The sequence below is a fragment of the Eptesicus fuscus genome, chromosome 14 (assembly GCF_027574615.1).
Source record: "Eptesicus fuscus isolate TK198812 chromosome 14, DD_ASM_mEF_20220401, whole genome shotgun sequence".
Taxonomy (NCBI): Eukaryota; Metazoa; Chordata; class Mammalia; order Chiroptera; family Vespertilionidae; genus Eptesicus; species Eptesicus fuscus.
The window spans coordinates 12,450,461-12,476,900 of NC_072486.1; the positions used below are offsets into that span (position 1 = coordinate 12,450,461).

The following is a 26,440-nucleotide window of genomic DNA, read 5'->3' on the forward strand; positions in this document are numbered from 1 at the left end:
GGACTAGGGACTATCTAACAATAGCAGAGAATTCAAACAGCAGTTTTATACAGGATGGAGGTTCCTATGCCTCACTTTCAGCTCCGCCTCTTCCTAGGTTTGTGACCAGGTCGGCTGCTTCCCTCTGGGCTGCAGTGTAGAGTGGGGGTGATGGTCATTACAGACCTCAGATGGCTCTGCAAGGGTTGACGAGGTACTCTCCACAGAGCTCTGAGGCCGTGAAGTGAAAAGTGTGGTGTGAGTGTGTGCTCTCCTTACTCATGCTGGACGGCATGGTTTGCATTAGTGTAACATTGGCAGCCTCCAGACACATCAGTAAGGAATTGTTGAGCTAAAACAGGGCGCAAAGGTACTGAAAATAAAGATAAAGACAATTCTCCCCCACCCCCACCCCCACCCCAGTTAAAGCAGCAGCCAAACATGCCCACCCTCCGTGTATCCCTAAATGTCACCTGGGAACATGAACATGATTGCTTTGATACATTTCTCTCCTCCCAATTCTTAGAAAGCTGAGGGAAAAGTGCGGGGGTGGGGGGGGGGAGGTGGTAAAATATTATTTCCCTTCCTGACATCCTGCTGCCCTCTTTATCAAAGGAGGTGCATTATGGGGGTAGGAAGGGAAGGGTGGTGTGGCTGACAGGCTTATGGAGATGGTGCTTGTCTTAACTGCACATTGCAAGCAGCCTTCTCTGAAACTCAAAGGAAAATGGATACACGTTAATCCCAAAGCACCTTTTCAGTAGCTTTCCAGTTAGAGGCTGAAATGAGAAATTAAACCCTGGTATCAGGGAGGTAGGGGGTTAAATCAGTAGTGAAAGGGATATGATCATCTGATTCAAATTCAAGTGGGTTATTTAAGTACCGAACCTAAAATGGAATGAGAATAAATGAAAATGTAATTTGGTTACCATGGCATTATATGCACTCGTGTGAAGAAATAAAGGCCCCAAAATAGCCCCAAACTCCAGCCAACAATCGGGACAGGATGCGTAGGTATAGGAAACAATAGTAACGTGAGCTTGTCTGAGGCTAAGCTTCAACCCGGGAGCCCTGGCGGGGCGGGGCCGCGTTCAGCACCTGCTCGGGTTCCTGCTGCGGTGGCGTGGGTGGGGAGAGCGCGCAGAGGTGGAAAGAGCGTTGCATAACGTAGCCTTCAGTTCTGTGAAACGGGTCCCCAGGAAGCCAGCGAGAGAGAGATCTGGTCATTGTTAGTAGCATAGGGTGTGCCGGGTAGAATGTAGACCTGCTTCCAGATCCCGGCTCCCCCACTTCCTCTGTGCCTGGCCTTGTATAAGCGACGTACGTTTTCTGAGCCTCAGGTGCTTCTTGATAAAATAGAGGAGTGGTGATGCTTAGCTCATGGGTGTGTGAGGCTTAGGTGAAATAACACACGGATGTATAGAGTAAACGTTCAGCATGTGGTTACGGCTCCTATATTTAGAGGCAACTTTAAAAATCGTTTTTAATATACGGTGTGAAGAACAGTAAGAGGAATGTTGAAATAAGATGTACTGTATCTACGCTGCTAATTCAAGTGGTGTGAAGGGGGCGTGACGTCACTGGTGAGTCTCTGGCAGAAAGCCAGGCAGGAGGCGGCAGGAGTCCCCACGGCCGGCTTCACCAGGGCAGTGCCCCCGGTCCCGGTCACGGAGCCACTTCCCGTGCCTGGAACTGAGCCTCATGGCCTTGGGTGGTTGGTCCGTTTAATACACCCACGAATGCTTGAGCCCCCAGGCACAGGCCCACTAGCTAAGGTGACAAGAGACTGATACCTGAACTAGACTGCTGCTCTGCATTGACTGTGGCAGACGGACCCGCCCCGGGGACCAGAAGGCTTGGTAAGCGTGGCCAGGCAGACTGCCCACCCCCCCAGACAGAGTACTCGGGAAGCCAACATTGCAATCATGAGGTGAGCGCCATGAGGAGGAGAGGTGGCTGGTTAACCCGATGGGCCGGCCCCCCACTGGCCCCGGGGGTGGGGAGAGTTTGGGCCAGGCCCCTCCCTTTCCTGCCAGCGGGAGACACCTCAGCTCAGTCTCCCCCTCTCCCTCACCTGCGCTTGGTTACACCGACCCGATGCAGAGACCTTCTACTTTCACATCTGAAGAGGCCAGGGCGTCCGTTCTGTCCCCGGCGGTCCCTGCCAGCGTGGCTCTTCCTGCCTCCTGCCCAGGAGATGGTCTCCCTCCATGGAGCCAGCCGCACGCCACCCTCGTCTGTTACGTGGAGGCGACACAAACATTTCAGCTTTCAGAGCGGGGCTCCTTTGCTTTCTTGTACCCCTACCTTGAGTAGAGGTCACCGGACGACGAATAGCATAAACTGGGGAGGACCCCCAAATTAACATTTTGGGTGGGATTTTATTCTAACGAGGACGTTGATGGATATCAGATCTCCAAGTGAAAGGACTCGAAAGGAACAAGGGTGGCTCGGCTTCTCTTTTTAGACATTGGAGAAGTGGTGTCTCTCCTTCTCTCCAAGCCCTGGGCGTGCTGCTCTGTGGTTTGGCGGGAACGTGGATGTCCGAAGTGGTCAGTGGTCCGGGAGGTTGACATGAGTGCTTCTTCCCAGAGCCCAGCTACATCGAGCTCTGTTTCTCTCCTTAAAAGACCCGAAAATGCAAGTCCGAATGACTCAGCTGTCAGACACCAGAGGAGACATTTGCTGTTCAGATTTTCCTCATAACAGTTAAGGTGTGCAGGGTGCTTTATGAACAGGTTCTTATTTGATCCCCAAAATCCCCGTGTGCAGGCGAGGCGGGGATCAGGTTCAGGCGCGGAAACGAGCCGAGGGCATCGGCACCTCCCAATGCCCCTCGGCCACCGCCCTCTGTTTCCAGCCCCGTCCCTTCCCCGTCACACTCTTGGGGTCTCTTGTGTAGTTTAGGTGCCGTGCTCAGAGCTGCTGGACTCGGGCTGCCGATGGAAAACGGCCTTTTGTACTGTTCAGACTGCGGGCTTTGGTCTGTCATTGTCACTCGGCCTTCCATCCTCCAGACTCACACAGGACGCTGTTCTGGGCGCCCACCGTGGCTGGCGGGGGGCCTCTGAGGAGGAGGTGCATCTGGAGTAAGTTATAGACATTCCTGTCATATGGTCCACCGTCTCGGGGAAGGAGCTTGCTTTGTGCCAAGAAATCTGATTCAGCCTTGGCTTTCTAAATAAGCCCAGAACTGGCGGGGGGGCGGGGGCGGGGTGAACTCCGCAGAAAGGACTTCCTTTCTCCTCTGACTGGCTCCTGCGGGTGAGTTACTCCTCACTGGCTCCCCCTGCTGCCTGGCACAGAGCTCTGCTGTGTGGGGCTTCATCAGCCACTGGGGGCTCAGGAAACCCCCTTCAGTTGGCGTGGCTTCTCTTTGTACCTTTGGGAAAGGGTTGGTGTCTAAATTTAGGACGCACAGTTAAGCTATTTCCTGAAAGTGGCTTTTCCTGATTGGCTGTTCCAGTCATTTTAACCTTTTACCCACCCATCCATATACTCTCGACAGAAAAGCTGAGTGGAGTTATTGAAAGTTACTAAAATGGAAGTCACCCTGGCCAGTGTGTCGACCTTCTGGAGGGTCTCAGGTTCAATTCCCAGTCAAGGGCACATACCTGGGTTGTAGGTTTGATCCCCACAAGTTGCCCTATAAGGTCAGAGGCCAATCAGGAACTAGGAGGACTATCTAGTTAGGTCTCGGAACAGCTGCAGAATTGATGTATTTAAGGGATATTTTTATAAATCCAAAAAAAGAAAAACCTACAAAATACACAAATATTGAAGTGCATTCTTTTCCCATCTGCTTCCCTCCTCTTGGAACCTTCAAAGCATAAATAAAAATGATTAGGTCAGGGTGAAGAAAGACCTCTGATATATAAATAAATTACAGGAATTATTGTTGTTTGTTTGTTTAATATATTTTATTGATTTTTTACAGAGAGGAAGGGAGAGGGATAGAGAGTTAGAAACATCGATGGGAGAGAAACATCGATCAGCTGCCTTCTGCACACCCCCTACTGGGGATGTGCCTGCAACCAAGGTACATGCCCTTGACCAGAATCGAACCTAGGACCTTTCAGTCTGCAGGCTGATGCTCTATCCACTGAGCCAAACCGGTTTTGGCAGGAATTATTGTTTTTTATTGTTTAAAGTATTACAAATAGTAGTACATATGTCTCCTTTTTTCTCCCATTTACCTCTCCTGGCCTCCCCTACCCCCTCACCCCCTGGCACATGCCCTCACCCCCCTAGTGCCTGTGTCCATTGGTTATGCTTATATACTTACTAGAGGCCTGGTGCATGGAATTTGTACACTGAGTGGGAGGGTGTCCCTTAGCCCAGCCTGCACTCTCTCCAATCTGGGACCCCCTCAGGGGATGTCCGACTGCTGGTTTCGGACATCCCTCTCACAATCCGGGACTGCTGGCTCCTAACCACTCATCTGCCTGGCTGCCTGATTGCCCCTAACCACTCTGCCTGCCAACCTGGTAGCCCCCTAACTGCTCCCTTGCCAGCCTGATTGACACCTAACCGCTCCCCTGTCGGCCCAATTACCCCCAATTGCCCTCCCCTGCAGGCCTGGTCCCCCCCAACTGCCCTCCCCTGCAGGCCTAGTCGCCCCCAACTTCTCTCCCCTGCCGGCCATCTTGTGATGACATGGGGGTGGCCATCTTGTGATGATGTGAGGGTCAATTTGCATATTACCTCTTTATTATATAGGATATGCATTTTAGGAGGTAGGTTTCTAAAAGGGCTGGAAGTGAAAATTGCCCTTGAGAATCCCATAGGCACAGGGAGGGGCTGTGCTCTTAGGAGGCCTGTGGGAACTAGAACCATCCAGGGGCAGCAAAGGTGTGTCGCCCATCTCATCTTGGATCTGAGATCTGTGCTCTTGAGAGCTGAGAGATGCCACAGCTATTTAGATGTTTGCCTCTGCTTCTCTTCGGGCCGAGCTGGCAGGTGAAATCCACCCGTTGAATGTGTATGTGACAGGACGCTAGATGAAGCTGCCCCTGCCGTTCTCTGCCTACAGGGGTGGCATCCGGAAGTGGTTTTCAGACTATGTTCCTGAGGGCCCAGAGCTGTGGATTTGAGCATTTGTCAGCCCCCACCCCGAAAACCATGCTATAAACAAAAAATGCTGGGTTTTACCTTTGCTTCTTCCCTATCCGTGTGTTTGGGAAACCTTACTTAATCTTTCTGGTTCCTCTCCTTGTTTGTAATGTGAGGCCTTTAGCTGGATGCTCTACATGTAAGATGCTTAGCTAAGAACCAGCTGACAGAAGTTTCTGGAAACACCACTGGCAGTGTTACTCTGGTTTTACTAATCCTGAGTTATAATAACAGTACACTTACCGTTCATGTGCCTCGAGTGACTGAGGACTTGTTTCCTCATTAGCTCCTTCATCAGTGAATCGACAGAAGTAATGACTCCAGTGTCAAAGGCAGGGAGTCGGCTACGTCTGCCCCAGGGGACTCTCTTTTCTAGAATGTGATTGCCTACTTACGCAAATTGCGTATTTCTATTATGACAGAAAATGAATAAAACTTTTTTCATACCAGTTGACTAATATTTCTTCAATAATGGTTCGTTTAGCTCTTTGTAGACACATGATTCTTTTTTTAAAAAATGATCTTGAATTCGTCTTCCTGTAGGTAATTTGCAAAGAGACTGGACATGTGATGCAATTTTCAAAAGAGTGAACTCTGCTGAGGCATTGAGAGTTTTTGTGTTGCTTAGAAGTAGCATTTAAAAATATTTGTGATTTGACAATCTAATTAAATGCAGGTGCTTTCAGAACAGCTGATAGGGATTTTGACATGGGCAGCCGATGTCAGATTAGAGGGTTTGTGAGCGGGCAGCCCTGGCATGCCCTTGTTTTTATTTTCACGTCTTTCAAAAGGTGTCTCTGTCCTCATCACTCACTTTGCCACTTTTCTCCGAGGCTTCCATTCACCCCTAACAAACTGGAGCAAATTGGAATTGACCGCATTAGAAGCGCCCTCTAAAGGACAGACTTGTTAAAAGAAAACTAAGGAAGCATTCATTCACTTTGACCCTGAGCGTTGCTACATCTCAGCGCAAGGGCGAAGGAGGGACTTCACGAGACACAGAAGCTAATAATGCTTTTGTTTTTGGCCTTTGTTTCCAACAGGTCAGCCACCACCCGCCTATCTCTGCATGTCACGCTGAGTCTGAAAATTTTGTTTTCTGGCAAGGTAATGTGCTAGCTAATCTTTTCAACCCCATCGTTTTTTTGTGACGTTATAGATTTTTATTTTATTAAGGAACGGCTGTTAAATGCTCGTTAAGATTAAAAGTGGGCCCTGGACTTGGAATCGCTGGGCAAGCCTTGCATCTTGTCACCTGCTTCTCATCTCTCCTGCGCCTATTCCTTTCTCCATGTTGCTGCCGGTTATCTTTGCAGAGTCTGTATCTAATCACATCAGTTCTCTGTCCAAACAAACACCTTACTTTCCCTTGAGGCACACAAACCAGACTTCTTAGCCAGGCTATGGAGCCCAGTGGCTTTTGTACCCATCTGTCTTCCCACTCTTCTCTCTAACCAAGCATGTCCTTGTTCCATTTCACCACACAACATACTCAGAGCCGGTGAGCTCTCCCAAGGGCGGGACTTCATCTTCTCATTAGCTTCCCTAGTACTCCATTTTTACTTATTCTATTTATATAAAAGGCTAATATGCTAAGTGTCCGACCGTCCAACCAGTCGCTATGATACACACTGACCACCAGGGGGTATTCGCTCAACGCAGGAGCTGCCGAGCTGCAGTGACTTGGCAGGGGCAGTTCTCAGGTGATGCACCCCGAAACTAGAGAGGAGGGAGCCCGATTCCTCGTGGGGCCGTGCGATTCCACCTTCGGCCGTGGGTTATGGTGTTGTTGCTGGGGCACTGTCAGTCCCGAATCTGGTTTACTGCACACTTGCGTTTGCGCGCCACACCCTGTACAACAGCAACTTTTCAGAGTGCCCTCTTGCACTCCGGGACCCCTCAGGGGGATGTTGGAGAGCCGATTTCAGCCTGATCCCTGCAGACCAGGTCGAGGGACCCCACCTGCCGGAGGGACCCTGCTCACTCTGCAGATGCCCTTCGAGCCACAGCACCACCCCAGGTGCAGCCGGCAGGGGAGGGACCACAGGAGGTTTGCTCCAGAGTGTGTCCAGCCCATCTCCCCCAGTCCCACCCCACCGGCCACCTTCTACTTTCCTTTCAATGTGCACGAATCCATGCACCGGGTCACTAGTAGAGAATAAAAAGTTATCCTGTGCCCAGCCAGTATGGCTCAGTGGTTGAGCATTGACCTATGAACCAGGAGGTCACAGATCGATTCCCAGTCGAGGTACATGTCTGGGTTTTAGGCTTGATCCCCAGTGAGGGGGGAAGGGAGGTGGTGCAGGAGGCAGCTGATCAGTGATGCTCTCTCATCATTGATGTTTCTATCTCTCTCTCTCCCTCTCCCTTCTTTCCTGAAATCAATAAAAAATGTATATTTTTAAAGTTATCCTATATGATAAGGGGTTTTATTATGAAGAGATTGTTCATTGTCGTGATCACTTATGCAGCCGAAGAACTCTTTTGTCTACCTAGCTCTCCTGGTAAATGTGTAATGCTCGGTATTATTTCATTTCAGATGTGAGATGGAAAAACAAATTCTGGGGCAAATCCATGGAAATCGTTCCCATTGGCACAACCCATGTGACTCTGCCGGCGTAAGTGCCTCTGTGGTTGGGAACCTTAGAGAATTTAGGGCCAAGTCGGCAGCCTTAGGAGCAAGCTGCCCACGGTCCCTAAGGCGCTGGTGACGGGTTTGGTTTTTTAATCTGTTTGACAGTAAATGCAAGTGTTCCTTATTGTGACGCCCTCACATTTTATTTCCCTCAAATGAAAATGCTTCCGCGAGACCAAAATTACCAGAAAAGACACTTTTAAAACTCATTTATGCTTTCTAACAAAACTAAGAATGATGGTTTTCGTTAATGTGTTGTCCTGCCTCACGGTCTGAATTCCTTTTCAGAAGGGTGTGGCCTTTGCCTGCTCTCTGGATCAGCTCCTTGGTTACACTGACTACTTTTAAAAGCCTGTTGGAAAGAAAAAGGGGAAGTAGCCCTAGCTGGTTTGGCTCACTGGATAGAGCATGAGCCTGTGGACTGAAGGGTCCTGGGTTCCATTCCAGTCAAGGGCACATGCCCAGGTTGCCTGCTGGGTCCCCAGTGTGGGGCATATAGGATGCAGCCAATCAATGATTCACATCATTGCTGTTTCTCTCTCTCTCTTCTCCCTTCCTCTCTGAAATCAATAAAATTATATTTTTAAAAAATTAAGTAATAGTAAAATAAAAGCCAATTGAAAAAAAGAAGAAGAAGGGTGTGGCCTTGATCTTTCAGGATGATTGATATTATTCATAAAACAGAATGTGCGCCGAAACCGGTTTGGCTCAGCGGATAGAGCGTCGGCCTGCGGACTCAAGGGTCCCAGGTTCGATTCCGGTCAAGGGCATGTACCTTGGTTGCGGGCACATCCCCACTGGGGAGTGTGCAAGAGGCAGCTGATCGATGTTTCTCTCTCATCGATGTTTCTAACTCTCTATCCCTCTCTCTTCCTCTCTGTAAAAAATCAATCTAATCTAATAATAGACAAATATGCAAATTGACCGCACCTCCGACACACCCACAAGCCACGCCCACAAGCCATGCCCACCATCCAATCAGAGCGAGTATGCAAATTAACCCAAACCAAGATGGCTACAGCCACAGAGAGCAAGGTTTCCTAGGTAACAGAGGAAGCCAAGCTTTCTGCCAGCCGTTGTAGGCCTAAGCCTCCACTCAAGCTACAAAGTTTCAGTTATAGAAGGTAAACAAATTCAAACAAATGGCAGCAGAATAGAGCTTGAGAGAGCAGGCCAGGGTTGCCGCTGGCAACAGGGGAAGCAAAGCTTTCCACACACCCTGGCTGGGCTCACCCGCTTAAGGCAACAAAGTTTCAATTATAACCCCAACACAAATGGATTCGGGCCTCGGAGGGAGCCCCAGGCTTGGCTCCGCTCCAGGCTACAAAGTTTCAATTGTAGAAGGAAAATAAATTCCAGATACCAGGGTCTCCACTTGTGTCCCAGGGGGCGTGGCCCACCTGCAAACCACCACAGGCCCCTCGCTCAGGCCGCCCCATGCCCCAAGGGAACCCCACCTTGATAAGGGACACCCTTCAGGGCAAACCAGCTGGCCCCCACCCCTATACCAGGCCTCTATCCTATCTAATAAAAGAGAACTATGCAGATTGATCATCACTTCAACACACAATATAGCTGCCCCCATGTGGTCAAAGATCCTGCCCCCATGTGGACACAAGATGGCCACCACAAGATGGCCAGCAGGAGAGGGCAGTTGGGAGGCACCCGGCCTGCAAGGGAGGGCAGTTGGGAGGCACCCTGCCTGCAAGGGAGGGCAGTTGAGAGGGACCCAGGCCTGCAAGGGAGGGCAGTTGAGAAGGATCAGGCCTGCAAGGGAGGGCAGTTGGAGGTGATCAACCCTGCAGGAGAGGGCAGTTAGGGGTGACCAGGCCAGCAGAGGAGGGAAGTTGGGAGCAAACAGGCTGGCATGGGAGTGATTAGGGGGTGATCAGGCTGGCAGGCAGAAGCAGTTAGGGGCAATCAGGAAGGCAGGCAGGCAAGCAGTTGGGAGCCAGCAGTCCTGGATTATGAGAGGGATGTCCTGATCCCTAGGATCGGGCCTAAACGGGCAGTCAGACATCCTTTGAGGGGTCCGAGATTGGAGAGGGTACAGGCTGGGCTGAGGGACAACCCCCCTCCGTGCACGAATTTCGTGCACCGGGCCTCTAGTAAAATATATTTTTTAAAACAGAATGTGGCCCCTACAGCCAGGCTGCCAGGACCCCGGAGCTTGCTCTGCTGGGGCTGAGGGCAGATCCTGGAGGTTCCTTAACCTCTCCGGTCTCCAGTGCTGCCACCTGTGAACCGGGGATAATACACCATCCACTTCATAGGACTGTTGTGAAGGTTAAACACATAAACTAGTACTTGGCACGTGGCATGTGCCATGTAAGTGTTTGGTCTTATATAATCATTATGTATCTGTTGAACTGGAATCTGAATACTTTCTCATTGTAAAAGATTTAAGATATATGTATCTTAAGATTTACACATATGCTATATGTGTGTATACATATAGGTGCGTAATGTGCACACACATGTGTGTACCTATATGCTTATATACATGTGTGTGCACATGCATGTGTGGTGAGAGAGCAGATTGTGAAAACACCCATTCTTCCCCATGGCCACTTCCCTTTCCCGGCTTGGGGACTTTAGACGAGTCACCTCCGGCTCTCAGTTCCCTCCTCTGCCCCAGGAGGCGGGGGGTGGGGAGGTGTCCAGGAGATGAGCAGAGGTAGCCAGGCCCCCGGCCGCTTGCAGAGTGCCGAGCCTGGTGCTGTCGCCCTCGGTGGCGTGCTGCCTCCCCGGAGAGGGAAGGCTCCGTGGGTGCTGGCTCCGCAGGTGCAGGGATGAGTAACTCATCGTGTGACTTGCTTATTTAAAAAGCGGCGCTTGTTTGCATCGCCCTCTCACCTTTTTCTCCTTTAGTTTCGGGGACCATTTTGAGTGGAACAAAGTCACCTCCTGCATCCATAACATCTTGAGCGGGCAGCGGTGGATTGAGCACTACGGGGAGATTGTCATCAAGAACCTGAATGACGACTCCTGCCACTGCAAAGTGAACTTCATCAAGGTGAGCGGCGGCCCTGGGGGCTCCACTGCCCCCTGGAAAGGCCTTACAGAGCTGGGGCCTCAGGCGCCTTGGGGAACCTTTCGCCTTCACTTCTGTGCCAGCAGACAAGCGATGCTGGCCGGGGCTCTCACCTGGACCAGGGCCATAGCTCCTCCCGGCCTCCACCATCCTCCCCTCTGGTCTGTCCTCAGGGCAGGGCGCGAGGACTGACTTATGAATCTGATTCAGGTGGAGGTGCTGCTGCACTCCGCCCTTCAGCCCTTGCTTACCAGACTAGGAAGGTGGCCTGAAAATGCCACTCACCTTCATAGGTTTCCAAATATAGATCCTGTTTTGGCTGAAAACACCAATTGGATTTTCGGCTTATGGAGTAATGCCTTCTTTTTGTTTCCCCCATAGAGATTTTGTGGGGCAGTCAGGTAATTGAAAGGTTTGGAAAAAAATCAACTCTAGGGAGTTAGAGCTCCCTCTGCTGGGCGCGATGTAGTACTGTATAAAACCCTCCAGGCTGAGCTGAGCCGAGCTGGTCTCAGACCAGGACCAACCACAGTGTGAATATGCGTTGCCTAAGGTTCCTGTAGTTAGATGAACAGATCTAGATTTAGGGGGGAAAATGCTAGAAAATTTCTTGGTTTACAAAGCAGCCACCTTTATTGGTTTACAAAAGACTGTCTTCTGCCTTTAGAGAAAAAAATTACACGAATTACATTTCTTTTAAATTGCAGTTGTCAGGCCCTAGCCAGTTTGGCTCAGTCAATAGAGCGTGGCCCTGCGGACTGAAGGGTCCTGAGTTTGATTCTGGTCAAGGGCACGTATCTTCGTTGCAGGCTGGATCCGCGGCCCTGGGTGGGGTATGGCGGGGGGGGCTTACAGCCCAGCTGCACTCTTTGGCTGATGTAGAAGAACTGAGCTTTCCTATTTCTTTGCATGCAGAAAAAGTAGAAAAAAAGTATCTTACACACACACGGAATTACCCAATGTTGGCTGGTTGAGATTGCAAACTCTAAAGGGCTAGCTATTCATTTTTTTAAAATAATTAAAAGTGTGATTTTAAAAACGAGATAGAGTCCAAAACTGGCAAACTATATGCAATATAGAACTTCCCTTATGGTTCTTTCTTTTTCCTCTCCCCTCCCCCTCTTCATATCTGTACTAAGTTGACCCCCAAAATACTAATCAGACGACTCCCCTTTGAATTCTAGGCAAAATACTGGAGCACGAACTCCCGCGAGATCGAAGGGACGGTGTTTGACAAGAGTGGGAAGGCGGTGCACCGGCTCTTTGGGAAATGGCATGAGAGCATCTACTATGGCGGCCCGTCCTCCTCCACCTGTGTCTGGAGAGCCAGTCAGTATCAGGAGAATGGGCCCCAGGGGGTGTGGGGGCGTGGCTGGAGGAACTGTGGAGGGGCGGGCGTCTGCCATGGGTGGGCATCAGCGGCCATGGAGTCTCCAGGCTGCTTCTAACTGTGTCTGAGTTGTCGGTCCCACTTTCTTTCTTTTTTAAAAAAATATATTTTACTGATTTTTTTACAGAGAGGAAGGGAGAGGGATAGAGAGTTAGAAACATCGATGAGAGAGAAACATCGATCAGCTGCCTCCTGCACACTCCCCACTGGGGATGTGCCTGCAACCAAGGTACATGCCCTTGACCAGAATCGACCCTGGGACTCTTCAGTCCGCAGGCCGACGCTCTATCCACTGAGCCAAACGGGTTAGGGCTGTCGATCCCTCTTTCATTCACCGGATCATGTCTCAGACTCATTCCCATGCTCATCAGCAGCACCTCTGTCGCGCTGGGAGGCCCTGGGTTCTTATCCCAGAACAAGGCCATAGTAATGCATGGCCACCGCCTTCCGTCAGCACCCAGCCGCCTGCGCCTGTGCCCGGGCACAGAAGGGATGTCAGTCAGGGACAAGAAGCCGATCTTCAGCAGGACAAAGAGAAAAATGTTACCGGAAAAGCAGGCTGACCTGGGGGTTCTACAAGAGTTAGGGAGCCCCCAGACTCATCCAGCACCACAGCCACTCCGGCCACGCCTGCCATCCCACAAGGATGCTGAGCCCCGGAAGCAGCTGTGGAAGGAGGACCAGGGGAGCCAGACCCTCCTGACAGGTTCCCAGAGCATGCTCAGACTTTAGTTCATCATCTAAGTGTGTTTCCCAGTCATGGTCACATTATAAACCCGTTGTGCTGAGAGACCACCATTGGGATACTTTGGACCAATCAAAACAAAACAAGAAAACCATTCTGATGGCGGCTTAAAGCATGCGGCTATGTGCCGATACTTAACAGTAAGTGAGGGGCGGGGGGCCAGGGTTGCTGAGAGGCAGCCTGTGTAGGGAGCACAGATCATTGAGGGCACCTACTGTGACTCCCAATGTGACCATGATGTGTCCCTCGTGGATGTAAACGTATCTTATCCCCACGGGGCAGCTCGCCGAGCAGGGAGAAGGGAGGACAAAAGCGCTTTCTCCGCCGTGCCTCTCCTTCCTCAGGAAGGAAGTGTTTCCAAGGGCCCCCAGGAGATGCCTTTACATTTTGTCAGCCTGAAGCGGGTCCAAACCCCCATCCCACAGCAATCCTGGGCAACTGGGTGGGCAGGAGCGAGTCAGATGGGTAGACGCATCCGCGAGGGAGGACACAGGGCCGCCTGACCAGAGCAGTCTCCGTAGCAAGGAAGGAAGGGAGATGCCGTAGAAGAGGCCGCCAACAGTGTCTCTTTCAGAGGGTGATAGACTCACCCTCCCCCACCACAGGGGTCCCCGCGCAGTGGGAAGGGATTGGCGCCGTGGCCGCCGTCCTAGCTGCAGAGGCTCAGGGGCACACGTGAGATCCTGCAAATGAAGCATCCACCTTCCTTTGCTTAAAGTGTGCATCCCAGAGCAGAGCTACGTCCCCTCTGGGTGCTAAAGTGGAACCTAGATGAAAGAGCACTGTGTGAGCTGCTGTTCTTGTCAGTGTTGTTCACTGGCCGTAGGTCTCTGCCTGGGCCATGAGCATCCAGGCCCCTCTGTCTCCAAGGAAAACCACTGTCTTCACTCTGGGGGATGGAGCTGGGGTAGATTTTTGAAGGCACATTAGGAAGCTTTGGTAGGATTTTCATGTTTAGGATACTCAGAGAATTAGACCTAGAATTTGACAAAAAGGACTTGTGAAACTTCAAAAATGGTCTGCAGAAAAAAAGAAAGAAGGCCTGAAGAAAGTTCATGGAAAATCTTTGTATTCGTCTGTGTGAGCAACAAGAGCTCAGGCTTTGAGTGATTTTATTAGCCTACGTTTGATTGACCCAATTTGTAAATTTGGGTATTTTTAGCTTGATTTTTAGCTGGAATTCAAGCTAGGGCAATACATCTCCATAAATCTGCTTGGACTTCTATGACAAAGTACCACACACTGGGTGGCTTAAACAATAGAAATTGATTTTCTCATAGTTCTGGAGGCTGGGAAATCAAAGATCAAGGTGCTGGCACGTTTGGGTTCTGGTGAGGGACCTCTTCCTGGCTTGCAGACAGCCACGCGCTCAGGGCCCCACCCCCCTGACCTCATTTAACCTTCATTACTTCCTTAGAGGCCCCGTCTCCAAACACAGCCACACGGAGGGGAGGGCTTCACCCTGTGAATTCTGGGAGGATACATTCAGGCTATAACATTCTGCCTCTGGGCCCCAGGTTCCTGTCCTTCTTACAGGCAAAATCTATCTATTCCATCCAACAGCCGCCCAAAGCCTTACCTCATTTCAGCATCAACTCTAACGTCCAAAGTCTCATCTGAATGTCATGTCAGGCATGGGTGAGGCTTGAGGTGTGATTCATCCTCTCCAGCTGTCGGCCTAGGAAACCAAAATGTGCTTCCAAAATACAGTGGTGGGATGGGCACAGGATCGGCATTCCCAAGGGAGACACGGAAGGGGTGACAGGCCCCAAACAAGCCTAAACTAGCGAGGAAAAAATGTCATTAGATCGTAAGGGTCCAGATAATCCTCTCTGGTTCCACGTCCAACCCTCTGGGCCCACTGGGCTCCGGGTGGTGGCCACCTGGCATGCTGAGCTGCAGCAGTGGGCCCACCCTTTGCCTCACCCCCTAGGCCTGTGCCGTCTGGGCCTGCCCTGGCAGCGGCAGCCTGGGGGCCTCTGAATCACCCCAGTCACTCTCCCCTTAGCTAGTGCAGCTGGAGCACTCTGTGGTCCCAGCCTGTGAAATGCCAGTAACCCGGTAGCTTCCTTCCTTCTGTCCCTTCATCTCTGTCCCCTTAGTCCCAGCGGCTGTGTTTCTGCCAGCATAATCCCTCTATTCCTGGCTCCTGCTGAGATGGTTTTACATTAAAAGATGTGAAAAGAAGGGCAGGCGTGGGAGAAAGAATAACATTTATTGACCACTTGCTAGGCGTTCAACACTATTTTAGGGAGTAGACAGTTTTAGGAGAAATTGACATCTCTCAAATGAAAAATGGATTCTCTAGCCCGGCTGGAGCAGCTCAGTTGGTTGAGTGTCATCCTGTGCACTGAAGGGTTGCCGGTTTGATTCCCCATTGGGGCGAATACCTGGGTTGCAGGTTCAATCCCCAGTCGGGGCACCTACAGAAGGCAACTAATCGATGTTTTCCCTTCTCTCTCTCTCTCTCTCTCTCTCTCTCTCTCTCTCTCTCTCTCTCTCTCTCTCTCTCTCTCCTTGGGTGAGGATTTTAAAGAACACACCTGGATTCTAGAGTGGCAGTCTTGTTTGTCAGGAAAAATAGACTGAGAGCTTTTTTTAAAGGTAGTTTATTTTAGTAAATGAACAATTTTTATAGCTTAAACAATCTAGAAACTTCATAGTGTTTTATAAATTTGCTATGTGACCATAGAGAGGAGGCCTTATCCTTGTAGGTAGGACAAAACTTGTAGAGAAGAAAATGTGTAGGGCAGTATTCAGCCTCTGCTGGTTAACCAGGATATTTTAATAGAAATGGAAGAGTTCAGAGCTGAGAGAAATTATGGCTGGTCTGAGATGAAAACGGTGAAGGAATTAAAAAGTAACATCAATGAAATAAAAAAGTAAAGTAAATGAAATGCAAGTTAGGGATGAATGATCTCTTTTTCTTGTAGATCCCATGCCCAAAGGCTATGAGCAATATTATGGCTTCACACAGTTTGCACTAGAATTAAATGAAATTGATTCATCCTTGAAGACTTTATTACCACCTACTGACACTCGATTTAGGCCAGACCAAAGGTAAGGATTTTTTTTCCCCCCCAATCTTTGTCTCCAGAGATGTAAAACTTTTTATAAAGACTGTTATTAACAACTCCCGGGGCACCAGCGGGGCCTGAGCGAAGAGAGTGTCATCAGGAATGAGGGCCAGGGGACCTGAAGCAGCCGTGTGGCAGGAACGGAGCCCCGCTTAGCGCTCTGTGGGGCGTGACTTGTAGTCATCAGTAGAGTCCCATTTCTATTGAAGCATCAAAAAAGTGTTTATTCTTAAGAGTTTTACTGCATTCAATAAAAATAAAACATTGTGTATTGAAAGAATAAAAAGCATCCTCCTCTTCCACCCTTAGAATTTAAGTTATTTTGATGCATTGAGAGCTAACGTGTGATTCTTTGTTTGCTGCTAACAAGCTGTGCGACATATAAGTCTTTTAATCTTTCTCAGCCTCAGACTCCTACTTTATAAAATGGAAAGAATTATCTCTCCCCCAAGGCCTTTCTAATTAAGACCCAAAACCCAGAAGAAAAAAAAAAAGGGTAAAAATTTGACTTTATTAGAAAAAGAAAGAAAGAAATCCAACAACACCCTTCATGGCAAAGTAAATAAAATACATACTCAGAGTGAATAGATAAATGACAAACTGAGGAATCTGTACTTGCAGCTCATTTCATGAATTGGTTCTAGAAACCAAGATCAACTCATTTAAAAAATGGACATAAGAAAATGAACAGGTCACAAAATAAGAAATGCAGATATCCCTTAAACATGAAAGATGCTCCGTCTCACACAGAGAGATGAAATTTTTAGAGCCCCATTGGTGTCCCATTTCTTAACCTATCAGACGGAAAAGACTCACAAGTGTGGTGTACGCTGAGGCTATAGGGCAAAGGCACACCAATAACATTGCTGGTGGCAATGTGAATTGTATAATCCCCATGAAGGGCGATTGGTTATATGTATATTACAAACTCACCCTTTAACCCAGCAATCTCACTTCTAGAAATTTCTCCTTTCAGGTACACTAACCCATGCATAAAATGACAGATATACATAGTCATTCATTGCAGCATTAATGATAAATTACATTTAAAAATTGGGAGCATCCCCAATGTCTGTCAGTAGGAAATTATTTAAATAAATTCAGGTATGTCCACACAATTGAATATAACGCAGCTATATAAAAAATGAAGATGTCTGTGTGCTACCAAGAAAGATCTCCAAGACATACAGGGTGGAGCAAAAGTAGGTTTATAGTTGTTCATATAGAAAATAATAAAATAATTAATAATAATACAAGAATAAACTCTGTTTCAGGTACTCATAACTGTAAAGCTACTTTCTCCCCACCCCGTATTGTTAAGTAAAGGTAAAACAAGCCCTGGCCGGTTTTGTTCAGTGGTTAGAGGTCGGCCTGTGGACCGAAGGGTTGATGGTTCCATTCCAGGTCAAGGGCACGTACCTCGTTTGCAGACTCAATCCTTGGCCCGGTTGGGTGCATACAGGAGGCAACCAATCAGTGTGTCTCTCTCACATCAATGTTTCACTCTCTCCTCTCCTCTTCCTCCTTCCCATCCATTCTCTCTCTCTAAAAAAAAATAAATAAATTATATATATATATATATATATAGAGAGAGAGAGAGAGAGAGATATAGATAGATATAGATATAGATATAGATATAGATATAGATATATATATCTCCATATCCTCAGGTGAGAATTTAAAAAAGGTAAAACAAAAGAAGCCACGGCATAGACATTGTTGTAGCATGCTACCATTTATATTTTCAAAAGGGAGGGAGAGGTAAGAACGTCTGCTTTATAGGTGTAAAGACTCTCTAGGAGAATGCACTAGAAACTAATAGCAGTGGGTTACCTGCGGAGTGATGTGGGGTGGGCAGGAAACAGGTAACAAGAATTAGAGACGAGGATGAATGGGAGACTTTACTCCAAATTACTTTGTATAGACATGATTTTTTGATATATATGTATATATCACCAATTTAAAAAATCCGATCTTCCCCGACTACCTCACAGTCTTGTTTTAAGGGTTGGAGAAGGGCCTTCTGTATAGGAGAGTGTTTGGAATATCCAGTTTGGCCACCTGCAATTTCAGCAGTGACGTTGCTACATTTCCGCGGCATTCAGTTCCTCTATTCCTCCCTCCACGCCTCAGGTTTCTGGAAGAAGGGAACGTGGAGGAAGCCGAGACGCAGAAGCAGAGGATTGAGCAGCTGCAGAGGGACAGGCGGCGGGTCTTGGAGGAGAACAACGTGGAGCACCAGCCGCGGTTTTTCAGGTGAGTGCCCAGGTCCTGCGGGTTATTGGTTGGTAGGTACCGGCGACACCTGATGCTTCTGGTATCTAGAGAGTGAGCAGGGCTGTCTCCTCCCCAAATAAGAGGTCCTTGATGTGTTTCCAGCGACACCTCCCCTCTGTGAGGGCCCGACCTTCTGTGACACTGGGCTCTGGCTGTCCCAACCTCTTCCTTCCCAGCGTCCTGTCTTCTTGCCTCCTTTGCTGTGTCTCAGGGCGTCCAGCCCAGTGAGTTTGCAAGGAAGTGCTCAGTGAGTGCCTGGGGGAGAAGCAATGAGACCGCCCTCACCTGGTCCCCGAGGCCGGCCAGCTTGTTAAATCCATGTCTGAGCGTGGTCCCCCACCGAGGTGTGTTTTACACAGCGAGAGATCATTAAGGATCACCCCGCTGGCTACCAACATGGAACCAAGTGTCCACACTGGGGAAGTTCCAATGCACTTGGGCTTGGAACATGTACTATTCATTTTAAAGTAACTTGCCAAGAAGGTCTCATTAAAAAAAATAAAGCTGTAGAAGGGGCATCAGAGGTCATCAGCCCTTCACCGCCTCTTTTATTTTAACTGAGAAAAAACCAGCCCAGCCGGTGTGGCTCTGTGGTTGAGTGTCAACCTGTTAACCAGGAGTCACGGTTCGATTCCCAGTCAGGGCACATGCCCTGGATGCAGGCTTGATCCTCAGTGTGGGCCATGCAGGAAGCAGCCAATCAGTGATTCTCATCACTGATGTCTCTCTCTCTCCCTCTCCCTTCCTCTCTGAAATCAATAAAAATATATTAAAACACACACAAAAAGAAAGAAATGAAGACGCAGAGAATGGGGGTGGGGGAGGGGGGTGTGATCTGTGGAAGGACTCCATGGAATGTCCTAGTAAGGGCCTGGCACTTGGACTACCAGGCCAGGGCTCTATATGGTTTTAGGGGTTTTGTTAAATATTTTCTTAAACCAACATTAAAACAGGCACTTGTGGGAAAGCCAGGAGCTCCTGCCCTCACTCTCCCTCTGAGTCTTGCTTTCAGGACAACCAGGGGTTTTGTGTTGTTTGGTTGGATGTTGTTGTTGTTGACAGTTTTTAATGGGCAACGGAAGCACTTTGAGGAGGAATTAGTACTAATCTACCACAGCAGCAATAAAGTATGTTTTCCAGAACAGCAATAAGTAATATTCTAGCCCCCAAATACAATGCCTTTTCCTCCAAAGCTGATGTGGAAGGTCCCTTCTGATCACTTTTACAAACTCGGGAGGTGAGCGAGTGAAGATTAACTGGCTAGAGTTCCATCCCAAAATATTCATAACGTCATATAAATATTTTAAAAATAAGACCTTAAATTATTTTTTACGGCAAGGTTTGATAAATGGATCAACTCATACACACATATACCCTTAAGAAGATCAATTCTTTTTTCCCCTCATAAATCTAGTGTCATTTTTAAACAAGGAGGGTCTGCATTTAGAAAAGTGTTCGTTACAGTATTTTTCAGAATCAGTTGTAGGTAACCAAACTGGCCCGAGAACTAGGTACGAGGTTCATCAACTTGATCTAATGTGGAAACATCAAAAATGACTCACCAAGTGGGAAGCCGCTGGGAAGCAAATGCACTTTAAATGCAAACTGTAAAGTGTTGTTCGGCTCCCCTGCACCTCAGGTTCTGTCTGCAGTGGAGAGGACAGCACAGCTGTGGCCGAGTGGCCGCGGCCCTTTTTCCTCTGGGTTTTCTATGAAAGTGTCAGTATTGGACAGGGGATGACAGAGAGGAATGTCTCCATTCACACCGCCGAGGAGCAGTGGAAATGTCACCGGGAATTCAAGTGGAAACCGGAGCTTGGGCAGCATCAGGCCTCTGTCTCGCAGTGAAGGATCCGATATGAGGGGGGCTCCCTGTGAACACATCCCTTTGTTAGAGCGGGGAGACAGTGTGGGGGAACGTTCCTGAGAGTGCAACAACAGGCACTCGCTACTTTAGCTCCTTAAACGTGACAATATCCGTCAAAATTACAAATACACATCCTCTTTGACTCAGCAGTTCTCCTTACCGGAATTTTTAATGTATACGTATATAAAATAGGATATTATATGTTTATTATGTTATTATAAACATGATTATAATAGCTAGAGATTGAAAACAACCTCCTAAATGCCCACCCTGTAGGTTCCCTGTTAAATTGCGGTCCATCCCTGCAATGGAATATTAGGTAACTTGTTTTTTAAAAATGAGGAATCACTTATTGTCGGAGTCACCAAACTTTTTCTGTAGAGGGCAAGCGGTAAATACTGTCAGCTTTGCAGGCCATGCGGGCTCAGCAGTGCTTCCTCCAGCCCGCGCTGCAGCATGAAAGCAGCCACAGACAGTGCTTACACGATGGCAGGGTCAGAGCCCAGTAAAACCACTCCACAGGCAGGCAGGAGGCTGGAATTGGGCTTTGGGCTGTCGTTTGCTGACCTTATTGTGACAATGGAAAATGATCTCCAATATACAGTATATTGTTATGTCGAAAACTCAAGGGGTAGGACGCCACAGTGCCACCCACTGAGTGAATGGGAGAGGGGTGTGTGTGTGTGTGTGTGTGTGTGTGTGTGTGTGTGTGTGTACCTCACGCATGCATGAAATTTCTCTGAAAGAATGAAGCTGATGAGGCTCTTGCTTCTGGGGGAACTGGGAGACAGGAGTAGGAAAACTCTTCTAGCTGCTCACCTTTTGAACTTGAATTTACATAATATACTATGTTGTCCAAGAATGGTGAACCAAGGCAGCTCTCTCCAGTCCGTCATGGCTTCCTACTCCCTTTGTTTTTAATGTTAACTTCTCACTTGATGTGAGCAGCCTGGGTGACTTAGCTTTACGCCGTCATGCGCCAGGCGGTGCTGTCTTCTCCCAGAAGCCCCGTGTTTGACAGCCTCTGTGTTTGAGAACAAGGTCAGAAACACGAGGAGGGTTTCCATGTGTGCAGATTCCTCACAGCTGCAGCGCTGGACCGTCAGGGGCCTTGCATGATGTGAGGGTGGCAGCGGGCCGGAGAGGGGGCGGGGGAGGGCGGGAGAGGACAGGACTGTCCAGAGCCTCAAGACCTCCTTACCTTCCACAGGAAATCCACGGATGACTCCTGGGTGAGCAACGGCACCTATCTGGAACTGAGGAAAGATCTCGGTTTTTCCAAGCTGGACCATCCTGTCCTGTGGTGAAAAGGGCAAGAAGCACGATGCGTTCCTGTCCTTCTCCCGTGTCGCCTTCCCAAGCCACACACCTGTGTCTGTTCTTATAAAGCCTTCCCTAGAATGATCACTGTGCTTAGCTTAGCGTTGTAAGTATTCAAGTATATATTTTCTTCGGTTAGGGTTCTTTACAATTTCCAATGTTATCATGATTGTTTATACGAATGTAGAGCACCTCGATATTGCTTTTTTTATATATAAAGTATTTAATAAAAATGAAAGATTGAATGTTAATGTGTGGGTTGCAAACGAAGCTTTAACACTAATTTCCCAAAGGTTAGGAAATTTCAGATTAAATGGATGCCTTATACAATTACGTTGGAGAGAAAACAATCCGTGTCTCCCAGGTGCATTAAGAAAGGAGAAGGGAAAGAAAGAGAGAAATGAGAAGAATGCCCAGGGTTGCTCACCCATGCGGACACCACCCAAGTTCAATTTGGTGGCTCAGTCTAGTCTCTCTGCCTCGGACCGCTCCCGACTTGCTCACACAGAGCCCTCCTGCTGGTGCTGGAGTCTGGAGGAGACTGCATCTGCATTTTGGTGGCTGAGAGGAGGTCATCAGTTCAGGGAAATGTGTTTTTATAGAAGATGCACACGGCGCCTTCTTGACGAGGAAGCATCTGAGCCCATCCCTCCCTGTGGTGTGATGGCCTCCCCTGCAGAATCGCACCGTCACTCAGAGGAGCTCCATTCAGCCGAGCAATCCCCATGAATTAAACGTCAGAATGAAATCCCGGAGAGGCAGGAACTTTGTCCTTCGTGAGAGCTGAATCCTTGACAAGTGAAGAAACTGGTCTCTGCTCCCAGCGCCCCGGCTCCCCGCCCCGTGTGACCCCGTCTCTGCCGAGTGTGGGGTGTCCCCGTTCAGTGTAAAACCTCCAGCTCCTTCCACACCGAAGTGTGACTTTGTCACAGGTTAGCAAAATAGTTGATTGTTTTAAAACGCTGTCTTGGTATTTTCTACCTCTTAACAAGCACCGTATTTTAGATCTTGTATAAAAAGTTGGACCGTCTGCCTTAGAGACACACGTAGAGGACTGATCTTCCCCGGTGTTGTGCCCGGTGCAGCCTCCATGTCGTGCCCCCCCACACTCCTTACTTATGCCCCCTTCTGCGAGTTTTGCAGCCGACCTGAATAACGCGGATCACCACCACCGAAGGGGGAACTTTGTCTTTGTAAATGCGTCATTTCAGATGACAAGAATAGAATCTGTGCATAGTTCCATTGTGTCACCAAAGCAATTCCGACTTCGGCCCAGATTACATGAAAACCAAAGCCTAATTTTTAAGCCTTCTGTTCTAATGTTCATAATAATTCTGTGGAGTATGAAATAAAATGATGTGGTAAAAAAGGTTTCTCCCGAAAACATTTTTTAGATATTTCTATAATAGCTTCGAGCGTGTAGAATGCTATGAATAAAAAGCAGAATAAATGGCAGAATAAAGAACGCGTGAGTTTTCAGTGTCGCACCGAGTGAGCAGTTGGACCGTGTTACGTTTTCTAAGTGGAGAGGCATCTGCGAGCGACTAGCATTTTCAAAACAATAAACGGCTCATTAAGTACTGCACCCACCACGTCATCAAGATGTCAGCGGGAGCGCAATGCGAACGGCCTTCCCGTTTCTGAGCAGTGAAATGGCCAGTCACGCTCTTCGGTGTGTGCTTTGTTCTTTTCTTTTCGAGCGTGGATCCGAATTCCGCTCCCAGACGGAAGGCGTGGGCTGCAGTTTTCAGTCCTCGGGGAAAACAGATCTCGCTTTCACAGTGTGAAGGTAGATGTGGACTCGCAGTCAGATTGACTCTGAAAGTGGCCTGTTCCAGAAGCTACTCAAAAACGGGAAAAACAGAACATGCAGTCTGAACGGATGTGGCTTTGTGTTGCAGTATTTGGAAATTCTTTGTCTGGATGCTGTTATTTTAACTGATGTGATGCTTTACTTTGGAATCACAAGGCTAAATAGACCAAATATCATCCTCGTAGTCATCTTACTTGAGATGGGGAGGGGGAGGAATTACAATATGATGCAGAACTGCCTACAGATTTCCAAATCTCGCCAGTACCAGCATCGCTCAGGGGCTTTCCGAAGTTTGAACAGCGTGGGGACATTGTCATCTTAAAACTGCCTTGAGGGGGAAATGGCTTCTTTCCCCACCCCCTTTAGTCCCTATTCTCAAAAGCGCTTTCCCACCTAATTCGTAGTTCTGTGGCATTTTATATGTTTAAGATGGAGAAAACAGAAACATGGCATTGTTTGGGCAGAACTGAGGAAAAAATCGAGTTTTCTGGACTTTGAATCTCCTGATGAAATAATGCCAAACACTGCACCATTTGAGACCTTTGCTGTCGATTGCATTTTATTCCTGGCTTTTCCATCCCAAGTTTACAGAGAATTACACGGATATTCTCGGAAATGGGACTTTGTGCAGCCCACCACACCGCCCTTCACTGTCCTGTGGCCACCATTCACCGCCCCACCCCCCTCCCCACCCCCCCCAAAAAAAGCTGCAGGAGATCCATCCAGACCCACTGGGGAGGAGCCCACAGGCTCCAGTGTGGCCAGGCAGCCCATCCTAGGTCAGTATTTCCCCGAGTCAACTGTACTGACCCCTTCCAGGAGCCAGGCTGGGTCTGGTACTGATTAAACAGTTCACTGTAGGACAGCAATCCCGTCATCCAGTCCCAGAATGCCCTCTTGTGGGGCTCTCTGGGAGAGAAAAATATACAAAGCCATTTTTTAAATGTTTTCTTCATCTAGGCTGCTCCCTTTCTCAGATCCTGCTGCTAATTACTTCCCGTGAGTCATTTGCTTGGGCTTTGAGCACTGTCCTTCAGCTGTATTTTCCCGATTTAGGATGAGTGGTCTTGTTCTGCTATCACCAGTGTCAACCGTGGAAGAAAACTGGTGAACGACCAAGTTTTCGTTTGGCTGTCGCGCCTTGCCGTAGGGCCGCCGCTCGTTCTGTGAAGTGCACGTGTCTTTCGGCTGTCGTAGAATTTCCTCAGACCTTTGTTATGCAGCAGCAATAAGAAGTGGTCCTTACAATCTTAGGAGTAATGGTTCCAATGTATTGGCATAATTTATTTGAATGTCCTTAATTTTGATATGAACTTCGGCATAAATCTATTTTTGCTACCAGATGATCGCTGTCTTGGTGCGCTCAGTTTTCCTCTGCGTTGTGTTCACGTTACTCAGTGCTGGTCTTTATCGTTCTGCGTTGAAAACATGTATCATGCGTGTCTGCAAATGGTGACAGTCTGCACTGCAGACCAACTTCCGGAGACTTTGGCTGGACGGAACGCCATGAACAGAAGCTGCTCATTGATTGTGTTCCGGGTGATGCGTGATCTGCCTCTGTGACCCTCCGAGGAGTCTATTTTTTTAATGGATATCTGTAAACCTTCCATTGAACCATTGATAAGATTATGTTGTGTTTAAATCCCACCCTTCAACTCATCCCACTCCAACCTCCCCCCAACACTCGGACTCCCTTGTTTATCCCCCCCCCTGTGGCCAGTTGACTGAATAAATGCCGTGGGAAAGGCCACCTCTGTCTTTGTTTTTCCAGGTTGGGGTGCACACGTGGCTGCCGAAAGGGGTTGGGCAAAGCTCCAGCCTCGGCTCTTGCAAAAGAAGCACACCAGGTTCCTGCAGGCGTGGGGGTTGGAAATAGGAACGTCCTGGGCGTAAAGACACTTGGAAACTCTTGGTCCCTCCCAACATTTCCAAGGTGCACTGCACATGTAGGTCCCCCGCCCCCCGTCCCCCGCCCCTAGCACTGGGAACCTGAGGCAGCTGGAGCCCAAGCAGCCCCCAAGGAGCCCCTTCCCTTTGCCCCGGGGTGTTATGAGAATGGCATTATTTTCTGTCTGTCCTGACATGAAAAAGGAAAACGCTGACTGTTCATACCAATGTAATGGCCCTTACCAATGGCTGACTCATCTCCTCCCCTGCCTAAGCTTGTCTCTTGCAATGCCCGGAGCACAGCCATCACTCCAGTTCCGTTGGATCCAGTGGGTCCGATTGTGGTGTTCACACAGCCCACAGGAGAGCGGTTACACACACAGCCCATCTCTGCATCCCTAAAGCACCGAAGAAGCAGCCAAAAGCCATTCATGAAATTGGATTGGCTTAAAAGAAAAGGGGAAAAAACACAAGCTATGAAATAAATTTTGAGGACAATTAGTGAATTTGCATATAAACATGATGAAATTATTGCTAATTTTCACGTTTATTGTGATATTGCCTGTTGATTGGAATTAAATCTGCCATGAAAGGAGGACCATTTTCCAGCATTATTCAAAATAATGTGTTATGAACACTAAAGGAAACCTTAAAAGGCAACCTCGGCATATTTTAACATGTTGGCCATCATAGGAATAGGTATTAAAGTATCGTAAGGTGTCACTTGAGGAGGCAATAAATTTGGAGGTACAAGTCCCAGGCCATTAGTCATACCAATGAAATACCAGCATTAACATAGTTGATGTCCATCAGTGACCAGCAAATCAGGACAACACTGTCCTTGTGGACACAGTTAAGGTGTCTTATTATGGACGTATTAGTGGGGGTCCCTGCAGGAGATCCCAACACCTATTGGAGTTCAGGAGACTTAAATGAAGGGACTACCAGCTGGCCGAGAGATGAGCAGGTTTAAGGCACATGCGCATCAGCTGGAGGTTGTTGCCGCCCAGCAGTGGCCGGGGCTCCGAGGAGGGAAGGGCCAACACCGGGAGCTGGAGGACACGTGACCTCTGCTGAGCGTCTGGACCAGAGTCCATAAGAGCTCCCCCAAGTTCGTCTCCTCGGCCTCCATTCTCCCTGGTGCCTGAACCCAAGCGAGTCCAGGGGTCCCCTACCCACCCCCACCCCAGTGCAGTTCTTGGCGCTCAGACCTCAGACAGGGGGAGGGCCCGGGAAAACAAGCGCTGGGACCTTGTACTCACTGGATTCGTTCCTGTCTGCGCTTTGGGAGAAATTTCAGTAAG

General features: G+C 48.7%; 1 protein-coding gene across 4 annotated transcripts in view; it reads left to right on the top strand.

Annotated features, from left to right (window-relative positions):
- The window catches only part of OSBPL3 (oxysterol binding protein like 3), a 149,898-nt gene extending 127,089 nt beyond the window's left edge, over positions 1-22,809 (top strand). For all 4 annotated transcript variants that reach the window (XM_054725998.1, XM_054725997.1, XM_054726000.1 and 1 more), the window contains 7 exons: positions 6,135-6,198; positions 7,631-7,709; positions 10,598-10,742; positions 11,945-12,089; positions 15,829-15,955; positions 18,106-18,228; positions 21,327-22,809. In XM_054725998.1, coding sequence (XP_054581973.1) covers positions 6,135-6,198; positions 7,631-7,709; positions 10,598-10,742; positions 11,945-12,089; positions 15,829-15,955; positions 18,106-18,228; positions 21,327-21,423 — 780 coding nt within the window. In that variant the 3' untranslated portion in view covers positions 21,424-22,809. The remainder of the gene's footprint in view (positions 1-6,134; positions 6,199-7,630; positions 7,710-10,597; positions 10,743-11,944; positions 12,090-15,828; positions 15,956-18,105; positions 18,229-21,326) is intronic.
- Positions 22,810-26,440: the final 3,631 nt, after the last annotated feature.